Source organism: Alexandromys fortis, unplaced genomic scaffold, assembly GCF_014885135.2.
Source record: "Alexandromys fortis isolate MF-2015 unplaced genomic scaffold, M_Fortis_MF-2015_v1.1 scaffold_89, whole genome shotgun sequence".
In the NCBI taxonomy this organism is placed as follows: Eukaryota; Metazoa; Chordata; class Mammalia; order Rodentia; family Cricetidae; genus Alexandromys; species Alexandromys fortis.
In genome coordinates this window covers 1,472,871-1,500,025 of record NW_026067973.1, presented here as the reverse complement: position 1 = coordinate 1,500,025, position 27,155 = coordinate 1,472,871, and the positions used below count along the sequence as shown (strand labels likewise).

Sequence of the window (27,155 nt, the reverse complement as noted above, 5' to 3'; positions counted from 1 at the left end):
AGCATTGCCTGCTCTTCCAAAGGTCCTGAGTTCAATTCCCAGCAACCACATGGTGGCTCACAACCATCTGTAATGGGGTCTGGTGCCCTCTTCTGGCCTTCAGGCATACACACAGACAGAATATTGTATACATAATAAATAAATATTTAAAAAAAAGATTCATACAGTTGGAATGAGCTGCAGGGGAAGCTGAGCAATAGCAAAGTCCAATCAGCAGCATCCACTGAACACCTGCTGTGTGTAGTGATTTCTGGGTGATGGGACCATCTCTCTTCCCATTCGGGTGGGAAAGTTTGGTCTTCACTTCAAATGGCTGGGACAGAGGGGGATTGGGGAATGAGGCAGGCAAGTTTCCCTGGGGCTGCCCTCCATGTCTTGCCACAGTTCTTTAATCCCAAATAGGCTGTAGGCCGAGCCCTTCCCTTCCTAACTGGCGCTAACACAGTTGCTTCTGTATTGCTTGCAAGGGAGCAGGTCCTGAGCCTGCCTGCTTTCTCTGAGATGTCTGAGGAGAAGCACTCCCAGGCCGAAGAGCTGGGTCTTGGGCAGCAAGAGGCTGAGGAGCCTGAGGAGAAGGTGGCAGTCAGCCCCACCTCATCTGTCTCTTCAGAGGTGTAAGGGCCAATTTTATGTGTCTGTTCTGTCTTCCAGTGTGTGGACTGCTTGAGTGCCCGTTCCCCTTGAGTGGTGGCAGGAGTGGAGTGAAGGATGGTTCATCCTTGGTGCTCCATATGCAGCTTTGAGGGCTCCACTAACCATCACTGATCCTTGCCAGGTCCGAGCGTGGGTGAGGGGAACCGTGCGGCTCATTAACGGGAACCACGAAGCACGAGTTTTCTCTAAAACAGATACGGAATGTCTTAGAAAGGAGATAGGGGCTCGGGGTGGGGAAGGTCTTGCTGGCGAGTCGCACAGTGAGCAGACTTGCTCCCGAGAGCCCTGACTTTTGACTTTAGGCCTGAGGTAGCTGTGACAGGCTCTCCCCGAGTGAATGAGGGGTGCAAAGGGCCCAGGGTTGTCGAGCAGACAGTTTTTCTGCTGGTGACTCACTGAGAGCTACCCAGGCCAATGAGCTCATTATCTCGTGACTTCATCTCATCGTCCTCACCCTGCCAGAGTTACGTGGGCATGCAGCGACCACATTCTTTTTAGACGGTGAGCTATTGTGCAGTGACGAACAGGGCTTTCTCAGGTCTCCTAGGAGACTGACACAGTGAATCAGGGCATTGTTCACAAGGACAGGAGCTGAGTGTGAGAGAGGAAGCTAGGTAGAGGTCAGGGGATGGTCCCAGGTCCTCTGTGGGGAGGCCAGAAGCTCGGCTTAGCTCTTCTCCAGACATGGTGACTGCCCAGTGCCCCCACTTCATGTTTCTTCCTGTCTCAATGATGCTGTCCCTCCTGGGGTTTCCAGATGTTTGGCCCCCTAGGCTCAGTGTGCCCCATCCTTAGGCTGCACCTGCTTTTCTTTTCTTGAGTCTTTTCCAATGGGAATCGGTTGTTTTTCAGAGTGGTGCAGGAGTTCTGTACCGTGCAGCTGAGTCCGAAGGGTTAGGCCGTAGACGTCATCACCTGCATCTTTTATTAACATTTGCCGGATAGTAAATGGATCTGGCTGGCTGTGTGCTCTGTGGTAGAGTGTTTATTTGTCTAACATATGCAAGATCCGATTTCAATTCCAGTACTGCTGCAGAGAGTCCGGGTATCTGACTCTCTAGCTTAGCAGAAGTACCCTTACTTCTAGGAACGTTCCAGGGGACTGCCTCGCCCTCCCTGCCTTCCCACCCTTGCTTATCCCTGTGTATCTCTGAGTTACTTAGTGTCCAGCCTGCCTTGCCTCCCGTGACTGGAAACTGGGTCCCACAGAGGTTGATACCTGAGCGGTTGGCCTAGAAACCAGACCCACCTCTTCTTTCTGAGCCCTCAGCTTGCTGTCGGCTCTTTCAGGCATCATTCAGTGCTTTGGACCTAAGCAAGGTGTTCAGGATAACCAAGTCTTTAAACCAGGGAGGCAGGAAACAGGCTCATTTGCCTATGCGTCAGGTGCGCAGGCAGGCTCACTGGTGTGGTCTGATGTCCCATCTTCCTGCAGCATCTGTCCCTAGGGCTACACACAGCTATGCAGCCCACAAGGGAGACAGACATTAAAAGGTACTGTTGCTGGGAAAAGATGCTTTCTGCCAAGGTTGGAAATGAGTTGGAGGGTTGATGAGGCAGAGAGCTGGGAGGGGAGGCCCTTGTGGAGAGCAATATTCTCAGAGGAGGGAGCATCCATGTTGCTGTATCTGCATCAGCTGGCTGTGGCAGGAGGGAGGGGACAGAGTTGGGAGGAGAGAATTGATAGCATGGCTTGGGCTTATTTTCTGAGTTCTGATTTTAGAAATAGGGAAGGACCAGTCTTTACTGTATTTCAGAGATGTCACTAGCCTTTTTTGTCTTTTCCTCACTAGCGTCTGCTGGCTGCAGTGGGGCTCTTCACCCCGTACTCTTCTGCCATTTTGATCTGTCCCCTCCCGCTGCCTTCCATCTGCTACACCGCTGAGCTGGAGGGAGGGGTTTTAGGGCTCTCAGTTGAGGGTCTGGCTCCCCTGGTTGACTCTCAAGTGGTTCTTGGCTTCAGGTCCTGCCCACATGCTCCTGCTGGATTGAGCCACGGCCAGTGTGTAGTGCCTGAGCACTGTGCAAGGAGTGTTTCTGTGCCAATAGGTATTGGAATGTGAGGCTTAGGCACCCGGGAGTGCGCGTGCCGCCTGGCTTTGAAGGAAGTAAAATACTTTATCCTGATACTCTTCATGACTGTCTAGAATACAGTCCTCTGTGCACTCAGGTTGACTCAGAGTTTCTCACCAGTTCCAAACATTAGCGTAACCATGCGCTGATGACAGTGTTTCATCGCGTTTGGCCCAGAAAGCACCCGGCTCCTTTGGCAGCAAGGCAGGGAACTTTGTAGCTTCTTCTGTGGTTCTTCTACGTGGCCTTGGCCTCTGCTTGATTTGGGAGGCAGAGAACAGACTTGGGGACCTATTTCTGAAATGAGCCTTAAGTAGTAGGCAGAGCTATAGTAGGGACTTGGAGGCAGGATTGCGTCACCCCAGGGGAGAGCCCGTGAGGGACAGACTTTCCATCTCTGCCCTGCCAGAAGCCACCCCTCAGGCCACAGCCTCCTAAGGCTGTTAGGAGCTGTCCCCCTCCTAGGATCCTGGATCTTATCCAGTCCAGGCTTATTCCATAGGACAGATGCTCACTGTGTCTTACTGCCAGCCCCTGTGTGACCTGTCTGGGGGCTCCCCATTAGAGTTTTGGTGTGATATTCTGTAGCTTTTGGACCTTGTGGGCTCTAACACTGTAGTGGTAAGCTGCCCCTTTCCCTATGCAGGCAAACCACAGAGCCTGCAGCTCCCCAAAAGCAGTTCTCAGAGGCTATACTGAAGGCCACAGAAGAGGCAGTGACCCAGGAACTGAAGGAAAACCAGAGGCGGCTGCTGGAGTTGAAAAAAGAGAGGCAGAAGCAGCTGGAAGAAAGGCTATGGCGAGAAGAGGAGGAGGAGGTGCAACGGCTTTACCAGCAGAAGGAGAAATCCCTCAGGTCCTCTTCCTCCCAGGGCAGGGGTGTGGGGAAGGAGGGACACCCTTTTTCTGTGCTGACCTACAATCTCACCAAAGTAGTTCCTAGAAACCTTTCCCAGAAACTTCTGTTGGTATTGCATTTAGTGCCCAGGGAAAATATCTCTGGCCTGGCTCCTTTGGTGACAGGCGAGACTGGAGAGGTGGTCCTTTAGCTAGTCTTTCTGCCCTGGAGTAAAAGCAGGTTCTGCTCAGAAGAAAGGGGTGAATGGCTACCAAGAAGGTAAAAAGCAGCATATCATAGCCCTCAGCCAGGCCTCTTCAGAAACATGTGAATGTTCTTTGCTGACAGTTTAATGCCAAGGCTTGTCCCTTTAGACAGAACATCCAGGAGCGGTTGAAAGTTATTGTTTTTAGACCATAGGTAGCAAATCTATGCCTAATTTTGAGGAAACAAAACAGATAACCATCACCTTAATGGTGGGAGGTCAGGTTCAACCTCTCATTAGCCCAGCACAGGCTCCCTGTCCCAGGGTCCACCCTTTGTCACATTTTCTTGTGTCCACAAGTAAAATCCTCTTCTGGCCAGCTAAAGGTCAGGGTGCAGCCAATGGCTTCCCTTAGAGTACAGCACCTCCAGCCCGAGGGTGGCTCCTAAGGGCTCTAAGCTAGTGGAGACCAAGGTGCCTGAGCTGTCTGTCTCAGGGCCTAGAACAGGCTAGTTGCTCCCTAAATGGCATTTCTTGTTTTGATTTTGGGTAGAAATGAATAGTTTTAGCCAGTAATGACTAAGTGATTTCTCTGTGGGTAAGAGCCTTGTCTGGCTTTCCTTGAAGCTGTTCTTCAGGGGACTCTGGTTTCCCTTTCCACACAAACTTTCTTGGGTGTGGATCCTCTTCCTCACCACTGACGAAAAAAAAACAGCCAGTCTTGCCCTTTTGTTAGGTGTGAAAGGAGAGCTTGGGTTGCTCTCAGTTCCCCAGCAGCCCTGCATTCATGTTGGCTGTGTAAATTTTGCCATGGAAAAAAAGGGTTTTGGAGTCCAAAAGGAAGGATTTGTACTTTGCTCACATTTCCCCCCCTTACCACAGAGGAAGAGAGTGATATAAATAACTTGAAATAGGAAATAATCCCAAGTCTGCTTTGTCTCTGGAATTCACTGGTCTTTTGAATCATGTTTTCCTTAGGGTTGAACTTTCTGAGTGCACTGCACACATTCACTAGTCTTGTGGGATCTATGTGAGGAGTCCCCCCCCCTGCAAAAAAAAAAAAAGATCTTGTTTGTAAAAGTAGAGGTATATTTGCTTCAGGTGAAACGAGGGATATCACTGGTCAGATAAGATGCCTCTCATGGATGTGTAAGGCTTGCTCATAGTTTGGGACTAGGTGATATTACGCAAACCCAACATACTGATGGAACAGCATTTTATATCTGTTACTGTATTCTGTGCTTGATACAGAAGACTTGTATCAGTCAGATGTGGTAGTGTGAGCCTGTAATCCCAGGCACTTGGTAGGTGAAGGCAGAGGATCAGGAGTTAAGGCCAATTTTGGCTACAGGGGATGTGAAGCCAGCCTAGACTAAAGGAGACCTGTCCTCTCCCCCAACAGGAGGCAGGATTTTTTTCTTTTTTTAAGTTTTTTGAGACATGGTTTCTCTGTGTAGCCCTGGCTGTCCTGAAACTCACTCTGTAGACCAGGCTGATCTCAAACTCAGATGTCCACCTGCGTCTGCCTCCCAAGTGGTAGGATTAAAGACATGCACCACCATTGCCTGGCAAGAGGCAGGATTCTTATTCTGAAGAAATTCCCTGTCCTGCAAGGAAAGCAGACGGAATAGATTAGTTACGAGGTACCGTGATGCACGGTACAGGGCAGCTTGTGCTAAGAAAGGCCTGCATGCAGATTGTAAGGGGAAAGGTGAATTGATGAACTTGCCTGTTGGGCAATGAATAGGATTTTGTCAGATAGAAAAATGGAATTCTTGGCTGAAGGACTGGCATGAGCAATAGTCAAGGGGCAAAGAAAAGGGCAGAGATCTGGAGATTTGATGCATTTGGTATGCCCAGGATAGAGTCTACTGACGGAGGGGTGAGGTTGGCTATAACCTTCTTTGAGTGAATACCTTGTCCAGGAGGATAACGTGTAGGTGGAGGGGAACCTTGGACCAAGCAGCCTGCCTTTTGCTTCTTGTGGCAAGGGTAGATGGAAGTTAGGTCCACGAGAAACCAGCATGGATGAGACATTGACTGATCTCTAGTACTGAGCGTGGTTTGTGGGGAGGTTGAGTTGCATGGATCCTGAGTCCAAGAAAGACCTCGGTGGTCACTCTCACCAGCCTATATCTTTCCTTTTCCCTCAGCCTCCTGAAGGCACAGCTGCAGAAAGCTGCTGCGGCATAAGAGGAGGAAGAGGAGACTCGGATAAGGGAGGAAGAAAGCCAGAGGCTGGCCCGCCTCCGGGCCCAGGTGCAGTCCAGTACAGAAGCATTTGAGAACCAAATTAGGTGAGTCTACACTGGGGGCTGCCTGGCCTGGGGCAGTGACCTGAGTGCCCGGGGCTTTTCCCATTCCATTCTCTCTGCCCAGAGCTGAGCAACAGGCTGCCCTCCAGAGGCTTCGAGAAGAAGCAGAGACCCTCCAGAAGGCCGAAAGAGCCAGTTTGGAACAGAAAAGCAGGAGGATGCTGGAGCAGCTAAGGGAGCAGCTGGAGGCCGAGGAGAGGAGTGCCCGGGCCGCCCTGAAGGCGGAGAAGGAGGCCGAGAAGGAGGTGGCTCTGCGGCAGCTGAGGGAGCAGCTGGAAGGGGAGAGGAAAGAGGTGAATGAGCCGAATCAAATCTGCTCCCTTGACACAGCGTGCAGAGTATGAGAGGGGCTCGCTCCAGGTTGGGGTGCAGGCAGGGGAGCTGACTCCCTGAGCCCCTTATGTGGACTCGCTCTACTCAGGGCAGATGCTCTCCCTGGTCTCTGCAGCAGCTGTCCAGGGAAGTGTCCTGTGGATTTGGGGAGCTTTTGCTATGGAGGAGCTGTGGCCAGAAGAGGGCTTGACATGACAGTGCTGGTGCTGTCCCTGTCGCTGTAGGCGGCCGCAGTGGCTCCTTTCCCCGACTGCTCTGGAATAAGGGACAAACCCTTGCACAGGTTCTCTCCTCGCCTCATTTCTCCTCCCAGCATCACATCAGCCTCCAAATTAAACTCCCAGTGTTGGACCACACAGAACTTTGCTTTTGGCGAGAGCTTTGGTAGTTAGACACCTGATGATCTAGATGAGGTTCCCAGAGTCTACTTGGACCTCCATCTGGCCTGGCTGCCTCATATTCTCATATATGTGTGTTTGTGTATGTATCTGCGGGCTTGCTCAGGGTCATGTGGAAGTGGTGATCGTGGGTTTGTGTATGTACCTGTGGGCTTGCTCAGGGTCTGTGTGGAACGGTGACCGTGGGTTTGTGTAGTGTATGTACCTGTGGGCTTGCTCAGGGTCCGTGTGGTAGCGGTGGCCTGAGGTTTACTGAAAGGCCTCTATGCTGGCCTTGTTCTACCTCTCTGTCAGCTATAGACTATAGGGGCTGAGTTATTTTAAACAAAAGTGTCCTTGTGATTCTCCTTGGCCCCTTATTTACACAGAGCAAGGTGGTCCTCTGAACCCTGGCTTCCCTTGGTCAGTGCCTGGCCAGCACCCTTCCCTGCTTCTCACAGCCCCTCTGCTTCTCTCCAGGCAGTGGCAGACCTGGAGAAGGAGCACAGTGCTGAGCTGGAGCGGCTCTGTTCCTCACTGGAGGCCAAACACCGGGAGGTGAGAAGAGCGTGGCCTGGTCTGACGGGGCAGAGCCTGGACCCTCAGACCCCTTCATGCTGGGTGGCACAGGAATTCAGCCCCACCCTTGGCCAGTAGGCCCTCAGGATGCTGGGATGGGTGCCTAATCTCTGGCAGTGAGTCCCTGTATAAAGGCTCCACTTCTGAGGGCCACATTCTGGTGTATGTGCTGGTATCTCCTTAGGTGGTCTCCAACCTCCAGAAGAAGATGGAGGGGGCTCAGCAGAAAGAGGAGGCCCAGTTACAGGAGAGCCTTGTGTGGGTAGAGCAGAGAGCTCACCAGAAGTTTCATCAGGTGACTGAGTATGAGCAAGAGGTGAGTGCTGGTCTGTGTCAGCTCCACTAAGGTCTTCTGGGCTGTCTAGTCTGAGTGGCCTCCACTCCTTCAAAACCAGGACCTTTGGTGCTTCTAGGCCCCCGTGTGCCTGTAGGAAGGGGTAGTGGTCGTGGTCATAGTTCAACACACACGTGCTTTGGTGCTCTGTGCGTATTGGGGACAGTTCATGTGTAAGACCTTCAGGTTCCCAGGTCTGGGCACTCTCAGTCCGTGAAGCTGTGTTCCTTCTGTCCCCCTTCCAGCTTAGCAGCCTCCTTCGAGACAAGCGCCAGGAGGTAGAGAGGGAACATGAGAGGAAGATGGACAAGATGAAGGAGGAGCACCGGCAAGCGATGGCTGAAGCCAGAGAGCGATACGAAGCTGAGGTAGCTTAGTCGCCTCCCTCTCCAGCAAATGTAGACACGGGCACACCAACTGCTGTTCTTCTCAGCTGCAGGCATGGGGAGGGGGAGATCTGGAAAAGGTCAGAGGAGACTTACTTCTCTGGCATCTTGCAAAGACAAGGTCATTGTTCTATCTTACCACTGAAGCATGAGAAACCCCCTCCCCCGTTTCCCAATGAGGGGTGCTTCTTCCCCCACAGTAACCGCACTTTGTTTAAATGGTAATGATTACTGACACTACCAAGCCTTTACCAGGTGCCAGGCACTACACTGAGCTCCTTAGCCACCCTCCTGCACTCGGTCCTCACGGCAGCCTTGGGAAACGTGCGCGCCATCATCTTCATTTGGAGACCTGGGGAGTTTAGGCCACCTTCCCAAGCTGTCTGACTACACAGCTTTCAGTCTTAGTCACTCCGAAGCCACGCCCCCAGGGCGCATGGGATTTCAGGACAGCAAGAAGGAGACAAGAACCCAACAATAGCTGGGCATTATCTTCCTAGATTAGTTACTTTTTTAATGTTGATGTGACAAACTACTTGGCAAAGACAATTCAAGGAAGGAAGGGTTTGTCTGGTCCCGTGTGAAGTTATCCTTTTATTGTGGTGGGCAGGCATGGTGGCAGAAGCATGGTGCAGTTGGCCACATTGTGTCCACAGTCAGGAGCAGAGGGATGAGTGCTGACCCTCAGCTCCAGTCTTGTTTTAGGTGGTCTGAGACCTCAGCCTGTGGAGTGGTGCTGTTCATGTTTAGGGTGGGTCTTCCCACCTCAGCTACCCCAATCTAGAAAATCCCTCACAGACATGCCCAGAGCCTGACTCCTCGGCGACTCCAGGCTCTATCAACTTGACAGGCAGTAATAGCAACCATCTCGTTACCCATCTGGAGGTGGGGATGTTCCATGACTTGAGTGGACCCCAACTCAACTTGGCTTGTTCCCGTTGGGCCTGGATAGCGGGCCAGTAGCAGTGTGACTGTAGTACAACTCAGTCCTCTGGGAGACCTCTGGGCTCCTGCTCCGGTGACTGGAATCTTCCAGGGCAGAAACCGCAGCCTCAGGACAAAATCTGGGGGGCTGATAGTGACCCTCATCAGTCTATTTGATCTAACACAGCAGGAGTTGGAGAAACTGATTTTGGGGTGTTCGGAGCTACTGTAGGGTCCCACAGGTAGCCCCATGATCTTTTCAGGAAAGGAAGCAGCGCACTGACCTCCTGGGGCACCTGACTGGAGAGCTGGAGCGTCTGCGAAGGGCCCACGAGCGAGAGCTGGAGAACTTGAGGCAGGAGCAGGACCAGCAGCTTGAGGACCTAAGGCGGCGGCACCGGGATCAAGTGAGGGCCTGGGAGTCGGGGCAGTACTTAGAGACTTCCATTGCAGGGCCCGAAGTCTTGGGTGCTGATCCAAGAGTTGCAGGGCAGAGATTCTGGCACCTTCAGGAATAGGATCTCACGCTGGTTATGCCTGCACTTCAGGGTATCTTTGTTGCTTTGTTTTCTGAGCCTGGGAGTAGCCCCAGTATTGGAAAGGAGAGGTCAGCCCATTTACATCTTTAGGGTGGACAGGTTCATGTCTCCTTGCCCCACTGGGGATCAACAAGATGTGGCGTGTGTACACTGAAAGGCTGTAAGGACAGGGAAAGAGGAAACAAGCCTGAGGCCAGCTTAGCGCTTGGGGTGTGGCATGTTGGGTTCTGGATTTTTCTCCTATTCTTCAGCTAATAACCTTTCACCCTTTCTACACCTATGTCTTTCTCTCTACCATACTTCGGCCAGGAAAGGAAATTACAGGATTTAGAGGTGGAACTTGCTGCCAGAACTAAAGATGTCAAGGCCAGATTGGCTCAGCTGGATGCCCAGGTGAGGGAGGCCGAGGCTGGATCTACCTTGCCTTGGGGAGGGGGTTTGAGCACAAGGGCAGGCTCTACCTCAGTCCTGGGGTCTGCAGTCAGCCCAGGGCTTGTCTCCCTCCAGGAAGAGAACATGCGGAAAGAGAAGCAGCTGCTTCTGTATGCGCAGAGGCAGGCTGCTCTGGAGAAGGAGGTCTGTCTGCCCACCTTTTCTCTCTTGTTTGTCCCCCGCCATCTGTTCACCTGTCCTGTCCGGGTCTCTGGGGTTCTAAGACTGTGTTGGCCACTATCATGTTAGCCAGTGGACCTGACTTTCAAGCCTTGGGGAGTGGGGCTCTGGTGGGGGACCAGGAGCCTGCAGACCCCAGATCCTAGAGACAGTGGCTTCAGTGGCTCCAGCTTTCCTTTGTTTTCTGTCTCCCACACCTCTGATACTGCCTGCACCTCACCTTCTCCCCACGGCACTGGTGCTCCAGGAAGCCACAGCTACCCGTCAGCACCTGGAAGAGGCAAAGAAAGAGCATACCCACCTGGTGGAGTCAAAGCGGCAGCTGCGGAGGGTCATCGATGACCTGCGTGTCCGGCGGGTGGAGCTGGAGTCCCAGGTGGATCTGTTGCAGGCACAAAGTCAGAGGCTGCAGAAGCACCTGAGGTAGTGTGGACACTCTGCTCCTGGCTAGTGGCCACCTCTTCCCCCGGACCTCTGCCCTCTGCTGCTTTGGGACCCGTGTCATCATGGATATCCACAGGGAGAGGGCCCAGTTTGGAGCCCAGACAGAATCAGCCAGCACAGTCCTGCTGCACTTGGTAGGGAATGGAGTGCCGAGGCTATGAGAAAGAGAGGATTCTGGGTTCTGGTGTCCACACCCCAGCCCTTCCCTGTGGGGATGAGAGTGAGTGTGCCAGCCTCACAGCTCTGCCTCCTGCTCTCTTCCTCACCACAGTAGCCTAGAGGCTGAAGTTCAAAGGAAACAAGACATGTTTAAAGAACTGGCAGCTGAGAATAATGCATCCCCACATTTGGAGCCAGATCTCCACATTGAGGACCTGAGGAAATCCCTTGGCACAGTGAGTGAGGGGCTGAGGCCTGGGAGTGATGGTAGGGGTTGGGCATTTGGAGAGGAACTTGGCTGTGCTTTATTTTGGATCTAGCCTCCTTTTCTTAGTCTCTTTCTCCACCCTCTCTATCACTCAGATGGTGCATATATGTGAAGAGCCCCTGGGGGCTGGCAGAGCTGTTTCTGTGGCTAGGACACCGGGCAGGGCTTCAGGATTCCTTCAGCCTGTGGGCTGTTGGCCTTTGCTGCACTCAGCTGGCCTTTTCTATTATGTGTTTGCAGAATGAGACCCAGGAGGTGTCCTCTTCCCTCTCGCAGAGCAAGGAGGAGATCGACCTGGCCATGGACAGGTGAGTTTCCCCAACCCATTTTGTGCCATGGGAGAGTGCTTATATCAGAGGTGAGATGACAGTGACCTTCAGTGGGGCTTGGTTCAAGGCATGGCCCCAGGATGGAAGACTACTAAGCCAATATCCTACGCTTGGTGACTTTTAACACAGCATGCTGGTACCTGCTGGCCTCTAATTAAAGGTCAGATCTCAAGGAGTATCTAGTTATCTGAGTACAGTTCCCAGGCACGATCCACAGAGTATCTGTGAGCTATTGACCCCACGTGCCACACACTCTAGGTACTTAATGGTGATATCCAAGTCCCAGTCCAGCAGTTCCTGTGTATGTTCACGTGGACATGTGCTGGGGAAGTGGCCCCGTGGCTCAGTGTAGTCTTTGGTTTTCCTTCCCTACTCCCTCCTGCCCCACAGTGTCCGGCACTTCCTCTCTGCTGAGGGTGTAGCTGTCCGGAGTGCAAAGGAGTTCCTGGTGCGCCAGACACGCTCCATGCGGAGGCGACAGACGGCCCTGAAAGCCGCCCAGCAGCATTGGCGCCGCGAGCTGGCTAATGCCCAGGGGGTGGATGAAGACCTCCCAGGCACCAAGATCCTGGACAGTGTGTGCAAGAACTTGGATGAGGTTAGGAGCCTAGAGGAGGGCCTGCTAGTCTGTATTGGGAGATCTGAGGGGGCTAGCTTTCCTCAGCTGAGCATTCTGGGAACCCTGAGATGGGCCATGCGGGCTCTGGGGGTCACTTGCCTAATCGTGGCCATATATCATGTGTAAACACCTTCTCTAATAATAAATTATTTTATCTTCATAGTAATTATCTTTAATGAGTGAGGATATAGGTTGAGGGTCCCTAACCCCCAAATCAATTCAAGCAGTAAAGTCTATGCAGATATTCCCAAATCTGAAAACTACAAAATCTCAGGTGTTTCTGAGGCCAAGCAGTTTGGAAATGGGATACTCAACCTGTATTGCTATTGCCATGTCCTACACGAAAGGTATGACCAATGTCTAAAACATTTCAAACCCAATGCTCTTCTTTACCCTTTGGTATTCTGGAGACGGAAGATCTGTAGATACACTCAGTGCAAGGTTGAGTAGCTCCCCTGGCTGGCTTCTCCGACAGTCTGGTTTGCAATGAAAAGACAGAGATGCCATTGTTACATGATGTTACAGATTTGTGTACCAATCGAGGCCTCAGTAGCACGGGTTCCCTTGGAACATGTCTGAACGCTTAGAACTCTGATGGTGCCTGAACTGGTGAGGGATGATGCTCTGAGGCCTGGATGCCTGGCCTGTGGGCAACAGATAGCAAGAGGCTTGCAGACACAAGGATGGGCTCCCTTCTCTCCCTGGGCACCTTCACTGCTGTGCTGTATTCCTTTTGGTGGTGGCAAGGGTTAACAGAGTGATGGTAACCCTTTGGCCCACAGCTTGAGAACTTAGCATAACACACTGTCTTGTTAGTTCTCAGGGTCTGAGGGAAAAGCCATTCTCTTAGATGAGCAGCCGGCCCTAGAGTTAAGGGATGTGTTTACAACCACCCAGCCAACAAATACCAGAGCCCGGACTCTAGCATCCGTGCTGAACAGTTCTCCTCCCCTTCCTCCCTGGCCACAGGAGACCAGGCACCTGGATGAGATGAAGTCAGCCATGAGGAAAGGCCATGACCTGCTGAAGAAGAAAGAAGAGAAGCTGAACCAACTGGAATCTTCTCTACAGGAAGAGGTGTCACCCTGTGTCCACACAGCCTGGTGTGGCCCCTCCCTCCCTCCTCTAGGCCTGGATTAGGGAGAGCTGGATCGCTAGTGCTCAGGCTCTGGGCCGAGATAACAGAGGCATTGGCTCTGTCGAAATATCTGAGAAGCTGATGTCTGTGCTGATGGTTCAAGACATTCTTGGAGCATCTGCTGCTTGGTCACAGCATTCTTGGTGAATGTCATAGAATTGGGGACTAGCCCTGTTATTCCTGCATGGTTCCAGGAGAAGTGTGACCAAGTGTGGCTTCCTTCCCTGAGACTGTGTGAAATCTCCATGCCCCAGGTTTTGGTTTGGGAGCAGAGATATTCAAATGGCCAGTTTTGGGGTGGATGATGGGGTTCTGCTGGTCCTGGGGGGCTCCCTATGGACTGCTTCACAGGCAGTTGAGTTCTCTTAGCTTAGCCCCTCTTCTGAGGCAGACTTTGCGGGTACCTTTTTGGGGTGCCTATAGAACCTTGGACCTCAGAAGAACCACCTCATCAGACCTCAGTCCTCTCTCACCACAAGGCAGGCAGAGCGAAATCACACGGGAAGGGACAGTGCTAATGGTCACTTCTACCTGTCAGGTCTCTGATGAGGACACTCTGAAAGGATCCTCTATCAAGAAGGTGACCTTTGATCTCAGTGACATGGAAGACTTGAGCAGTGAGAGCTCTGAGTCCTGCCCCCTGCCTCATAGTGAGTGGTGTCACACAAGGAAGCCTGGGAGGGAGAGGTGAAGTGAAGCCCAGTGTTGTGGAGAGGGAGGAATGTGGGGCCATTCTAGCCTCCTCCTCCAAGCCCTTCAGCGAGCCTGGATGAGGTACATCTTCATCCCTGGGTCTGCAGCATGGAGGATGAAGGGGCCAAGGATTCCTGCAGCCCCCCACTCTTGGCTGCTCTGGCCTGTGCTTGGGTCAAGGACCTTGTTCTTCCTTTTGTCTGTGTCCTTGGGCCCCTTGTTGGGGACACAGAAGCCCTGCACCCATCCTTTGTCCCCCCGTAAGGTCTTCTGCAGTAGTAGGATACTCAAGTTCCAGCTCGATCCTGAATCCTTCCTACCATCTGCCTCTTTCAGTCACCCTGACCCCAAGCTCCGCTGATCCCAACAAGATCCACTACCTGAGCAGCTCCCTTCAGCGGATCAGCAGCGAGCTGAATGGTGTGTTGAGCGTGCTGGGCAGCCTCAACTCCCAGCCGCCTCCACAGGTCCTCAGCAGCCCACCCCCACCTCCGCTCCTCACCTCCTCGCTTCGGTCCTCCAAGAACGCCCCTACCCCAGCCTACTCCCTCCTGACCAAGCCCTCCTCCTCATCGTCTGCCACACCCACGTCCACCCAGTGGGCCTGGGACCCGGGACAGGGCACCAGGCTCTCCTCCTCCTCGCAAACTGTGGACGACTTCCTGCTGGAGAAGTGGCGCAAGTATTTTCCTTGTAGGTCCCCACTCCCCCGTGCACCTGGTTTCTGGGTGGAGCCCTCCCACCTCTCTCCTCTGCCCTTATGCCCTCTTTCACAACCATCCTTTCTTTTGCCTTTGCCTCCCATTACTTCCCTCCCCAGTTTTGGTCATTGGCTCTGTCAGTGGGGCCCTGGTGAAGGAAGACCTTGTTGTGGCCTTACAGCCAGAGGGTCTGCGCTGGGATGTTGTACAGCGAGCCTGCACTGTGCGGAGCTAGAGCCAGGCAGAATCAAAACCCGTCATTGTTGTCACCCTAATGCCTGTCGTTAATACAGTACACGATGACCTTTACACACACACACACACACACTACACACACACACACACACACACACCTCTTTAGTTTGTATTGTCGTTCTCCGAGGTAGTAATTATTTGTGTCCATTTTATAGACTAGTAAAGTTGAGACTCAGTGGGGTTTAGTAGTGAGCTCCAGAGTCAGGTACCAGGTGTTGACTCTGCCTATGACCCCTTGACCCTGGCTGGCTTCTGCTCTGCTTCTGTCCAGTCTCCTCCTTTAGTCCACCCCCTGTTGAGGAACACAAGTCATAAAGGCAGCCATTTGAGGAAACATGTAACAACATTTTCTGCCCCAGCCCAAATTGAAAACTAGGTTTTTAGCATCATAGTAAATAGGACAGTTCTTGTCTTTCACCCGTCTGTCACCTTCATCACAGAAACGTTGCCTGCCATTGTTTGTTCTGGGGACATCCTTTTCTGGGACTGCAGGAGGCGCGGGTGGTGAACACGAGAGTGGCTCGCTGAGGCCGGGGCTGGCTCAGGGGCTGGCTCAGCTGGCTGACGACTGCCCTTGCACTCCTTGCTGTTGCAGCTGGCATCCCGTTGCTCAGTGGCTGCCCTCCCCCACTGGAGAACAAGCTGGGCTATGTGTCCGTCAGGTGAGCCTCTCAGTCAAGAGCCTCAGTGTATGGACCTCCCTGGGGAGGGGTATCATGGACCCAGGCAGGTCCCCAGTCCAGAGTCATCTACGTCCTGCCACCGACTGAGCAGAGGGAATAGTCAAACCCTGCTGCTGAGGTTCAGTGGGTATGAGGAGGGGCGTGTCTGACTAGCTCTACAGATGTTGTCTGCTGGGTCTGTGAGGAGACGTGAGCCTGAGGGGAGTCCCACTAGCCCTGGGGTCTGGCCCGTCTTTGCTGTTGGTCTTTGTCTGATTCCTTTGGCCTCTTCTCCAGTGCTTGCTGAGCAACATCTGGAGTAAGGGGACACCCCATGGGGAGACAGACGGGTGATTATTTAGTCCCGTTATTCACTTCCTATTCATCTTACTCCCTGCCAAATATTCTCTCCTCCCCACCCCAGCCTAAGTGTAAATCCCACAGCCATGTCTGCTCTCTGGGTCAGCCCGAGAGCTGGCACTGTGTAAGTATTTGAGCTGACAGATTGGCTGAGGACAGACAGATGTGAAGGTCCTGGGTAGATTCTGCATTAAGTGCCCAGAAAGGGGTTGGAGGGCACTCACTACCTTCCCTCTGGGGACCAGAGGAGGCCTTACAGGGACACTGGTGGGCCAGGGAGAGGAGGAGGGGGGAGGTGCTTGACTCTGCCACTCACACCAGCCCACTTCCTGCCTGCTCTCCCTCTCCTCGCTCTCCCCCTCTTCCCCAGTGAGCAGCTCCACCTCCTGCAGCATTCCCATTCTCGAGTCCCCAAGATGGACAGCGTCAGCGTCCAGAGCATGATCGAGTCTAACCGGAAGTGGCTAGAACATTTCAAGAATGACCCCAAGGTGTATCCTTTTAGCTGGTCCTCAAACCCTTGTCCTTTCCTGTTGTACCGGCCGACTGGCTGTGCTCTGCCACAGGCCTCTGATGTCTGAGGAGCATCCTGTTGGGCCTTTGACCTGTTCTTAGCACCCACCTGTCCAGCTCAGCCATCTAGTTTTCCTTCACTTTGTGACCAGACAGCTCTTCTCAGCGCCCAAACCAACAGCCACTTCGAACTTACTGCAGCTGGGCCTGGATGAGAACAACAGACTGAATGTGTTTCACTATTGAGGCCTGTGGGGCGGCCTCCTCGTCTACACCAAGTGCCTGAGGCGCCATCAGCACCTTATTCCCCTCTGGTCAAGCATGTCCTCTGCTGGGTAGGTAGGCGGGAAGCTCGTCATGACTGTAAACAGCCACCCACGCTTCGCCCATGGACTGTCCCGAGCAGGAATATATGGACATCTGCAAGCTTCTGCATCAAAGCGGCTGCTGAGGACTTCAGGGATGTGGCCACCTTCAATTAAAGCGGCTGCCTTGGGAGGCCTACGGAGTCTCCTTGGAGCTCCAGTTCCTGGCCTTCACGTCCTGCCGAGGGCTCTCATGGAGGAGGGGAGTGTGGTCCTTTGCTCAGGACGGCCCCCTGGCATGGCCATGCCCTGGAACTTGGCTGTAGCTGTCTTTCTGATACCTCAGCCCTGTAAGGGTCACATCCGTTCCTCTCTTTTTGGCTTTTTTATTGTCTTTTGACTCTCTCAGGTCTGGGCTCAGCTGCCTGAGTCCTGTTGAATTCATTCCCGGCCCCAGATGTTCTGCATCTTCCCCTCAGCCAGCACTGGGCTTTCCTCAGGGCCAGCAGCCTTCCCTCCCTTAGGATGCTCTCCGGAGCTCTCTCTCTTGCTTTCAGGTCTCAAACACCTATCTCTTCAGGAAGCCAAAAAGAAAGCCATAGAAAAAGATGGGGATGACTTCTGCCCCGTTTTGATATTTCTCTTCCTACAGCATCCTCATGTATCTGCGAGCCCTGTGTCCCTCTGTCCTTCCACCTGGGCCACCCCTGTCCTAATCCCGCTATCAGCTCTTCCCAGAGCTCAGTGGAGGGCTGACTACCTGGTGCTGGCAGGGACTGTCTTGGCCAGGTGGCGCTTCTGGCACAGCCTCTACAGCCCCACATCCCCCAATGGGCTCTGCAGGCGATGTTCTCGGCGTCTGTCTCATTGTTTAAACAAAACGCTTCGTTTTTCTTGTCTTGAGAAGCCGTGGGCTGCCTTTACCCACTCTCACTGCTTTGTTGCTCATTTCTTCGCCATGGAATACGACCCTATGAACCAGTTGGCTTTTACCCTCTTAGGTAAATTTTTAAGTCATCAGCCGACCACACGCAGGAAAAAGTCCATTTTGTTATTTGTTCCATTCTGTGTGCCTCGAGAGCAGCTTGCGTGATCCGACCAACCCTAGTGACAATCCTGTGTCTTTTTGCATCTATTAAATCTCTGCAAGTCTGTTTTCTATAAGGCAGTCCTATGAATGTGTTGGTCTCTCTGGAGGCCTTTGTGTTCTTCCTCCTGTGGGGAAGGGAGTGTTTATGAACTATCTCCTTGGGTATCTGATCTAATCATCCAACAGCGTGGAGTTTGGTGCAGGTGTGGTTTGCTCTGTTTTTATGGGTGACGAAAGCAAGGCTCAGAGACCTTTAGGTGCGTGGGGCCCCTGGTATAGAGCCCTGCACGCCGTCCCCTCCCCCAGAGCACCCTCAGCCCTACACCTGCCACCACTTCTCACGGAGTACTCGCTCACACTCACTATCCGCCCCTTCCCTGTTCCCCACTTTCCAGGCTGGAGACCCACAGGGCCATTTAAGTGGGGTCTGCCCCCCCCCGCCCTGGGTGAACAGTCTGTAGATACTCATGGGTTTGTAGCAAGGGAGTAGCTAGGAGAACCAGCTCACACAGCCTTCCTTCATGCAGCTGTATAGACAACCTGCTGAAAACAGAAGAGCGTAGCCTAATGTCCTAGCCACTTCCCAGAAAGGAAGAAGGAAACGAGGGGAGCGGGAGCGTAATCTGATAGCTGTTGAATGCTTCTGTGTGCTACGGTTTTCTTAAGCTCTTGTTTGTCATCTTAACCTTAGGAAACAGATGAAGAAGTTTAGGCTTAGAGAGGTTAAGTGCTGTAGTTCAAATGCACAGAGCTAGTAGCTAGGATTTGAACTAGATCCATCTGTTCTTAAAAGTTCAGTTCCATTGCCCACAGCCACCCCATGTCAAAAGCTGTTTCTTCTAGGCTTACATCACTTGGTCTGCACACCTGGAATCCTGCAAGTGGTGGTTTCTAGCTGGGGTAGTAAAACCTCCCTGGGTTAGGGCTTAAAAAGGGAATTTTGGGGCCTGGGCACATAGTACCATATAATTTACTCATTTAGCATGCGTGTGACCCTGGGATCAGTCCCCAGTATAGAAAAAAAAAGTGGTATTTGGCAGGCATGGTGGCATTCCTATTTAATCCCAGTACTCAGGAGGCAGAGGCAGATAGATCTCTGAATTTGAGACCAATCTGGTTTACAAAGTGAGGTTTAGACCAGCCAGGGCTACATAGTGAAAACCTGCCTCTTAATAAATAAATATATTTAAATTTAAAAAGTTAAAACAATCTAATCTACATGGGAAGTAGAAAAAGGCAAGATCTCCTGAGTAAATTGGGAGCGTGGGAATCATGGGAGAGGGCAGAAGGGGAGGGTGAAGGAAGGGAGGGGAGTGGAGAAAAGTATATAGCTCAATAAAAACCAAAATTAAATATAAAGATTAAATTAAATTAAAAAATTAAAACAAAATTTAAAATAATAAATAAATAAAATCAATAGTTTGCCATAGGGGAAAAAAATTTAAACAGATTGTCCAATCTCTTTTCCTCTAGGATTTTAGAATCCAGCTGGGAAACTCAGATCACAGACCTCTGGAGCCAGCTGAAAGGGATTGAGTTTGGGCTGCTATAAAAAAACACTGCAAAGTTGGGGGTGCTGATAGAGTGTTGTAGTGACAGGCTCAATCCTTGCACCTTGCTCTTTTGTATTAATCGGGGTTCTCTAGAGAAACACAACTTGTAGAACGAATCTCTCTCTACAGGAAGGGGTTTATTAGAAGGACCCATAGGCTGTGATCCTGCTAATCATACCATGGCTGAACAAAAGGCCCAAGGATCCAGAAGTTTCCCAGCCAACGTCTCAGCTGGCCTTCAGTAGACGCTGGAACTTCCAAGAAGTAGGCTCTGATGCCAGTGAAGGGATGGGCTAGCAAGGTGGGAGCAGGCAGGCAAAGAGCATTCCGCCTTCCATGCCCTCATACAGGCTCCCAGCAGGGGTGGCCCAGATTAAAGGTGTGTGTCTTCCTACCTCAGAAATCTGGACTAGAAGTGGATCCATCCACTTCAAAACAAGCAAAAATTCCTCACAGGTGTGTCCCTCCGTTTTTAGATTCCATTTAGTTCCAGGTGTCGTCAAGTTGACAAGAACAGCCACAAGACCTTCCAGACACCATGAGCTAGGACTGCAGATAGCACAAGTTCCCCTCACAGCTCTGGAGACTGGAGATTCAGTTCCTGGAGGGCCTTTCCAGTTCGCACGCAGTGCTTTGTAGCTGTGCTCTCATAGTGAGCGGGGAGATGTGGTCCCTTAGGCTCCTCTAGAGTCCTAGTACCATTCAAGAGGACTCTGTCTCTATGTCTCATCATTTCCCTAAGGGTCCCACATCTAAACACCACGTCAGCACACTTGAGGAGTAGGTATAAGTTGTTTTGAACTGAGGCCTTATTCAGCCCGTTCCTGACATACAGGAAGGAAACAGCCTAGGGAGGCTATCAGAGGCTTTGGGGGAAGCGCGCACGCACACACACACACACACACACACACACACACACACACACACAATTACATTTGTGTTGTATGTCTGTGAAGGCCAGAGAACAAATTGTGGGAGTTACGTCTCTTCCATCGTGTGGGACCAGAAGATTAAAGTCAGGTCGTCGGACTTGGCAAGAAGTATCTTTGCTGGCTGAGCCATCTTGCTCCTGGAGGGAACTTTAAGTGACAGTTAGCATGGGTCCTGTAGTCATATAGCTCAATATTCAAAAGCATCAAAGTCTTTCTGTCCACATCCTATGTCGTGCTCTTTGAAAACAGTGGATAGTGCTCACACACACAGACATTTAAAAAACATGTAAAAATACTTGGATATCATTTTGTTTGTTAAAAATACAGATATTAGGGACTGGAAAGATTACTCGATGGTTAAGACCAGTTGCTGCTCTTGCAGAAGACCCAGGTACAGTTTCTAGCATCCACAGGTGTTAACTATAGCTTCAGGAAATTTGATGCCCTCTTTTGACCTCTGTGGGCACAAAGCACCCAGGTGATGTACATACAGACATGTAGGCAAACACTCATATGCATTTAAAAAATATTAAAAATATAGATGTTCCTGGAGGTATGGCTCAGTAGTAGAATACTTACGCAGCCCTGTGACAGGAACAAGACAGGTCACAATGGATTTCATGAGTGCTCCTCGTTTAGCCAGAATGGGTGGCTCATGTCTATAATCCTAGCACTCAAGATGCAATAGTGGAGAAACACCACAAGTTCAAGGCCAGTTTGGACTACGTGTGAGGTCCAAGCTAGCCTGGGTTACAAAATGAGATCCAGTCTAAAACAAACATCTCCCAGTCAATCAAACAACTAAACAACAACACTGGTGGAAAACAGTTTGGAAGCTTCTCAAAAAGTGAAATCTACAATTGTTATATAACTCAAAAAAAAATTCTAATCATAAGCTCAAGAGAACAGAAAGCAAGATCCTGATACTCACACACCCATGTCCCTAGCAGTGTTATCCATAATGCTTGGAAGGTGTGCACATCACAGATAAAAGATGGACCAACCATGGTGAATGCACACGATGGAATATGCCTCATCCTTAATTGGAATGAATTTCTGATATAGGGTACGACAGGGATGCAGAGATGGCTCAGTGGGTCAAAACGCTTGCCCCTAAGCCTGACAGGCTAAGTTCAGCCTTGGGGATTCACACAGTAGAAGAAGAAAGCTGACTTTTGTCAGATGTCCTCTGACTTCCGTTTGTACACCCTGGCACGTAGTATGTGTGTGCCTCACATGGGTACACCTATAGACACACATGTACACTCAATAATTGTAAAAAAAAGCCATATGTTGTCATCAATTTCTCATCTTCTCTCGCTGAAAAACACAGGTATAGTGGCCCTCAAGGTAGCTTTGTTTGCAGGGTACAAGGGAGATATCTGGAAAGAATAGATAAACATTTAAGGCCATTGATCCAGGTCTTCATTTTGCTGAAGATAAATGACAAGGGGTAGGGCTTTGGGGGATCCGGGTGTGTTTCTAACAGGCAGCCTTGCATCAGCCAGTCACATGGTGTGGTTCAGCATTATCAACAAGTAGAATAGTCTGGGTTTGTACAAACCCGATTCCCCCTTCTCTTCTCCTCTTCCTCCTCCTCCTTCTTTTCCTCTTCCTTCTCTTTCTCCGCCTCCTTCTCTTCCTCCTCCTCTTCCTTTCCATTTCTTCTCTTCCTCTGCTTCTTTCTCCTCCTCTTCTAATCTTCCTTCTCCTCTGCCTTCCCGTTTGTGACAGGGCCTCACATATTCCAGGCTGACCTCAAACTCCCTGTGTAGTCACGGGTGATCTTAAACTTCTGGCTCCACCTCCCGAGTACCGGGATTATGAGCATGCACCATCATCATAGCTGGTTCATGTGGTGCTGCAGACTGAACCTGGGCTTCCACATATGCTAGGTATGCATGCTACTGACTGAGTTGCACTCCGGCCTGGCCTGTCTGAATTTGCAGACCTTGTGTGTGTTAGTAAGGGGCCAGCTCAGTTGCACAGGCTTTAACTGGCTCCTGTTTGGCTTCCCGTTGCCTCTCTCATCCTTTCTTAACCTGTACAGCCCTCCTCGGGCCCTGGGCCTCCTCCAGCAGCCTCCCAGGCTGATCCGTACCCTGCCAACACTGACTGTGTCTCTCCACAGAGAAGCGTGCAGTGCTCCCCACCCTATCCAGCCTGTATCAAGGCTCATCTGACCGGACAGCTCAGTAGCCACTGCTTACCTGCTTCAGGCCAGTTTGCCCACAGGCTGGATTCTTCTAATGGCAGCATCGTCACTGCAGAGCTGAACTCGGACTATAAACAGTGGAACACTGGGTACTGTGACTCAGTGGCCAAGAGCCACTCTTAAGAGATAGAGTCTGTTTAGCCTCATTGTGGTCTCTTCCTGATCTTCTAAACTTGGAAGAGTTTCCTAAGCCCTGAGGGCCTAGCATTCTTGTCTGTCAGATGGAAATCCTGACTGTTTCCTAAATCAGCAATGAGATTAGGAGACAATGTGATGCGTACGTTCTACTTAGCTCCTGCCTCCCACACCGCAGGGCTCCACAATACATTCTCATGACCACGTCCCCTTCGCAGTCCCTCAGAGGGTGGCTCTGTTTCCTGACTACTATGGGCTCTGAGGAGTTAGTTTTTCGTGAGTGTGTTCTGCCTGGAGCTAGGCCTGATTTGTATTTGTTTCCCAGTGTTCAGAAAGCAGAGGTGTGTGTGTGTTAATTTTAACTAAGTTAATTCTAGGCAGAGCTTCTAGGTTTGATGATTGTGTCTGCAGTTCCAGACATGACCTGCAGATGGTGCACATAGTCACAGGAGGTGTCTGGCTCTGAGCTGGCATCAGGGCCTTGGTTTTCACCACATTGTTAGCCAGTTCTCCCGGTCCTGTTTGGGTGGAGGGGCTGAGCTGGGCACTTTTCTATGAACTCAGCCTTTACTCCTTCCTTTACCTGTTGATATGGTTGTTCATATCAATCCCTGGATATCCCACATAAACTAGGTAAGGTTTCTCTGGGCCAGGGCTGTTTGGTGTGACCTGCCTGCATGCTGCACTATCCTCCTTCTCTCTCTGTGCCACCTGTTGACCCCTTATCAGTCCTGTGATCTTCAGAAACAGCAGGTCTCAGACCCACCTCTGCAGCCCTGTGTCCCCGGGGCTGGTCACAGGGCAGGAGCACTCTGTATTCTCATCTGCAACTGGCTTCTAGCTCAAGACCTTTCCCTTCCTCTGCTGCTCCAAACCTTTGTGGTCATGTGCGGAGGTCATGGGCAGCCTCCTAGGATGGACCCTGTCACCAGAAATGCTGTTACTGTATTCCTAAATCCTCCGTGTGACACTTGCCTTTCTCTCTGGTGTCTGAGTTGCTGACTCCTTCCAAACCTGGTGTTGTTGTCCTTCTGTTCTGAGCCTATGGATATCCTCTGTCTCTGAGTCCCTTTTGCCTTCTGATCTCCAGCGATCTCTCTCCTCCCTGTGACCACCTCTTGCCTGGATCCCCAAGTAGTATATATATTCACTTGTCCATCTCGTGTAGCTGTGCACGGGTGGTTCACGTAGCTACACTTCCCAAGCTCCTCTTCTGGAAGAGAATCCAGGGAGCTCCCATCACCTGCTCTAGGCTTCCCAGAAAACATTCCCTGATTGCCTCATTGCAGGGGCTCCATGCCCATTCCATCTGTAGACAAGGAAACTGGCTCAGAGGGGTTTACGCACTTGCTCAAAGTCACGGAGCTGGTCGCCTCTTAGAACCCAGCATGGATCTGAGAACAAAAGGCACGCTCAGTGGATGCACCCTGGCTTACTGCGAGCCTTTAGAAAAGATTCCAGCACAGGGTCAAAGCCCAGACCCGGGACAGAGGCCTCTCCGCCCGCCCCACTGGCCTTTGCCAGATGGGAAAAAAGCTACCACATAGAAACATAACCTTTATTGCACACGGCGCTGGGTCTTTTTTTCATAGAAAAAGGTATTAACACATAAGCATCTGCAAATTGAAGCAACTCCTGGTTTTCTCGGAACAGTAAAATCGCATGCAGTGTCTCTGAGTTGAGATTTCGGTCTGTGTCAAAATCACCTAGTTGGGAGGGGGTGAGTAGGAGGGCAAAAAAAAAAAATCGTTGTCTTTGTGCCTCTGACTCAAAAGAAGGTGAGAGAAATATATAGATATATAGATTGTTGCTGTGTCCCATTCTGCCTATATATGTATATATCTCTCCACACGTATTTCATGGGGTGGAGGATTTGACTTGTTTTGTGCCCTGGCTTCACGGAGAAGAAGAAAATAGTTTCATTTGTACAAAAGAGTCCTATGTACAAGTGTTCATGACTTGGGGGTTTCTTTTTCACGTCTTTTTTTTTTTTTTTTTCGTCTGTGAGTTTAATATAAATAATTCTGGAGACAGCCACGTTGGTGTGTGAGGCTGGAGGTGCAGAGATCCCAGTGTGGAGCCCTTCTCCTGACGCCAGCACTCCTACACCAGGGTGTAGGATTTGGAGTAGGCTCCAGTCCCCTGTTTCTGAGATCGCCCTACCCCTGGGGTGCTCATTTCAAGTAGCGAGTCCCTGGAACCCCCCATTTTGGTGTGTGGGCCTCCGGCCCTTGGAGGTTCAGTGCTGGGGGCTGGAGGGGCAGCACTAGGGGCAGGAGGAGGCTCACTGGGGGTAGGACCAGGTGCTGGGGGTGCCGTGCCAGCTGGGGGTGCCGGCATAGCCAGAGTCCTCTGAGGTAAGGAGGCCGTAGAGGTGGCAGTGGGGGCCCCTGGATGGGGGAGGCCCAAGGGCTTGCTGGCAGGGTCCAGAGTGAGGTGCCGGGCCTGGGTGTGGTAGGCTCGAGGCAGATTCCTCATGGAGGCCTCTCGGGGTGGGACCACAGGGCAGGGCTCCCGCCCGTCTGCCTTTCGGAAGAAGGCCTCTGACTTGGTGTACAGCGGCAGGTTGCAGTAGTCACCTGGAATGGCAGAGGCAGAGAATTGAGGGTCACAAGCCTGGGGACACACTCATTGATCTCTGCCTACCCCACCAGATTAAAGGATTACCACTCTGTAATAAGCCCCTTCCCTATGTCAGTCATATATGTGTATGTGACTATTTTTGTCAGTACAAAGGAGATAGTGTTATTTGAATTACGCAGATAAGAAGTTAAGATCAGTGAGGTTAAGTGACTTGTCTAAAACCACACAGATATGAATAAGTTGAACATGGTTCTGAACTGTCCTCAAGCCTTTGCTCTTGCATTATTGACAGGGAACCAGGGTAGGCTGGCGGGATAAGATCTAGAAAGGGCTTGTGTGGCTGGGGACCAGAACAGGAGATGCGGGCTCAGCACTCACTCTTGTTGGCTCGGTGAGGGATGGGCACAGCCACATTCTTGCCCCGGTCAGCATCCTGCGGCTTGGGTGGAGAGGCGGTGAAGCGGCAGATGCCAGGTTCTGAGGGTGTGCTCATGGACGTCATACTGTCGGCGTTCTCGTTGGTGCCTGTGGTCATCTGGTCAGAGGAGCTGTCTGAGATGAAGCATTCCGTGATTTCAAACTTGGCGTGCTGCAGCTGTTCCTCCAGCTTGGCGTGCTCGTAGGCCCGGGCCAGCTCCTCGTAGGTGGAGGATGCGCTCTCAGTGGACACCATGCTGTTCCGTCCTTTGTCTGCATACACGGAAGGGGTGGAGTTGAGAGAAGAGGAGTATGGGAATGGTACCATCCCTGATTCAAGCAGCCATTTGAAAGTCTGGCCATGAGGACGCTGTCCCCGCCCCCCCCCCAGGGAGGTGGGGGTGGGAGTGGCAGTGGTGGTATAAGTGAGATCATTGGTTAATGAAGAACAGAACATTTTTCAGTCTTAAAGAAGAGAAAAAGCACCAATCCCTGTTATACCAGCTCTTTCTTTAACAAATGTTCCATGTCCCATTGTTTTTTCCTAATATTTTTTCGGGGAGATCAAAATAAAGCCATTGACCAAGCAAAGTCAAGTGCTCCCCGGCCCCCCTCCCCAGCCCTCAGTACATGGGGAGTCGGTGGATAGCTAGGAAGGCAAGTGGTGTGGATGTTAGACAACAGGCTGGTTATAAGGAATTGGAAAAAAGAAAGTGGGCAATGACTGAGGGGACCTGGAGGAGGATGGATGGGATGCAGGCGGGTCCCTAGACACACCTGTGTCTTGGGACAGACTGGCACTGTAGCTGTCACTCTCGGTGACAGTCACGCCGTGCTGGGAACCCACAGTGCGCCAGTCGGAGGTGAGGGTTCGGGCAGGGGTGGAGGCTTGGCACTTGGTCAAGGTCCACTGGCTTGAGTACCGGTTCCGGGTGCTGTGGGCTGATTTCACGTTCTTCCTGGACACTGGGTCTACACAGAGGGAGGCAAGACATAGCAACCTCCAACTGAGGGCACTTAGGCACAGGCAGCTGTCACTTCGCACAAAGAACAGTGGGATGAAAAGGTAGTGGCAGAAGCAGTCACAGAGGCTCACCCGGGAGTGCTGGCCACGCTGGCCTGAACACATGTAGGAGTAGTGGGTGGCACTGTGATCCCCACCCCTCCCCAGCATTTCCTTTCACATGGGAAAGAATGGGATGCTCTGTTCTGTGGCCTGCTAGTTGTCATCTCCTAGGTCCTTGATGTAGCCCTTCCTTGTATCTGGAGTCACTGTTTGTGACAGAAAGTCCTGGGACAGCATGAAGACCCAACCTTTGCCTCGGATTTCTAGGTAAGGTTACTGAGTGCCAGAGAGACAAGATTAGCAATGCCCAAGGTCATTTATAGCAGGACGTCTGCCATCGAGGCTTCCAGACTCTTAACCCTAGAGCCTTGTCTGCTCTGCCACCCCATTCCATTGTATGTGTTTGTTTTCTCTCTCTAAAAATGTATGTGTATATATGTGTTCGTGTGTGTGTGTGTGTGTGTGTGTGTGTGTGTGTAAGCCAGAGATCGATGCCTGTTGTCATCCACCTGCCTGGTCTTTTTAGCTAGGGTCTCTTGCTGAAACTGG

At 51.5% G+C, this 27,155-nt stretch overlaps 2 protein-coding genes across 2 annotated transcripts in view; one reads left to right on the top strand and one right to left on the bottom strand.

The window, feature by feature from the left end:
* Positions 1 to 17,789, top strand: part of Cep164 (centrosomal protein 164) — a 64,485-nt gene extending 46,696 nt beyond the window's left edge. The window contains 18 exon segments of the mRNA XM_050156332.1: positions 5,924 to 6,067; positions 6,150 to 6,378; positions 7,276 to 7,353; positions 7,559 to 7,690; positions 7,954 to 8,076; positions 9,282 to 9,425; positions 9,867 to 9,950; positions 10,065 to 10,133; positions 10,417 to 10,592; positions 10,885 to 11,008; positions 11,281 to 11,348; positions 11,760 to 11,967; positions 12,958 to 13,065; positions 13,665 to 13,776; positions 14,156 to 14,512; positions 15,371 to 15,437; positions 16,168 to 16,290; positions 16,463 to 17,789. Coding sequence (XP_050012289.1) covers positions 5,924 to 6,067; positions 6,150 to 6,378; positions 7,276 to 7,353; positions 7,559 to 7,690; positions 7,954 to 8,076; positions 9,282 to 9,425; positions 9,867 to 9,950; positions 10,065 to 10,133; positions 10,417 to 10,592; positions 10,885 to 11,008; positions 11,281 to 11,348; positions 11,760 to 11,967; positions 12,958 to 13,065; positions 13,665 to 13,776; positions 14,156 to 14,512; positions 15,371 to 15,437; positions 16,168 to 16,290; positions 16,463 to 16,556 — 2,440 coding nt within the window. The 3' untranslated portion in view covers positions 16,557 to 17,789.
* Positions 17,790 to 24,129: 6,340 nt separating this feature from the next.
* The window catches only part of Dscaml1 (DS cell adhesion molecule like 1), a 310,097-nt gene continuing 307,071 nt past the window's right edge, over positions 24,130 to 27,155 (bottom strand). The window contains exons 29-31 of the mRNA XM_050156418.1: positions 26,318 to 26,512; positions 25,502 to 25,813; positions 24,130 to 25,119 (exon numbers count right to left, since the gene is read on the bottom strand). Coding sequence (XP_050012375.1) covers positions 24,644 to 25,119; positions 25,502 to 25,813; positions 26,318 to 26,512 — 983 coding nt within the window. The 3' untranslated portion in view covers positions 24,130 to 24,643. The remainder of the gene's footprint in view (positions 25,120 to 25,501; positions 25,814 to 26,317; positions 26,513 to 27,155) is intronic.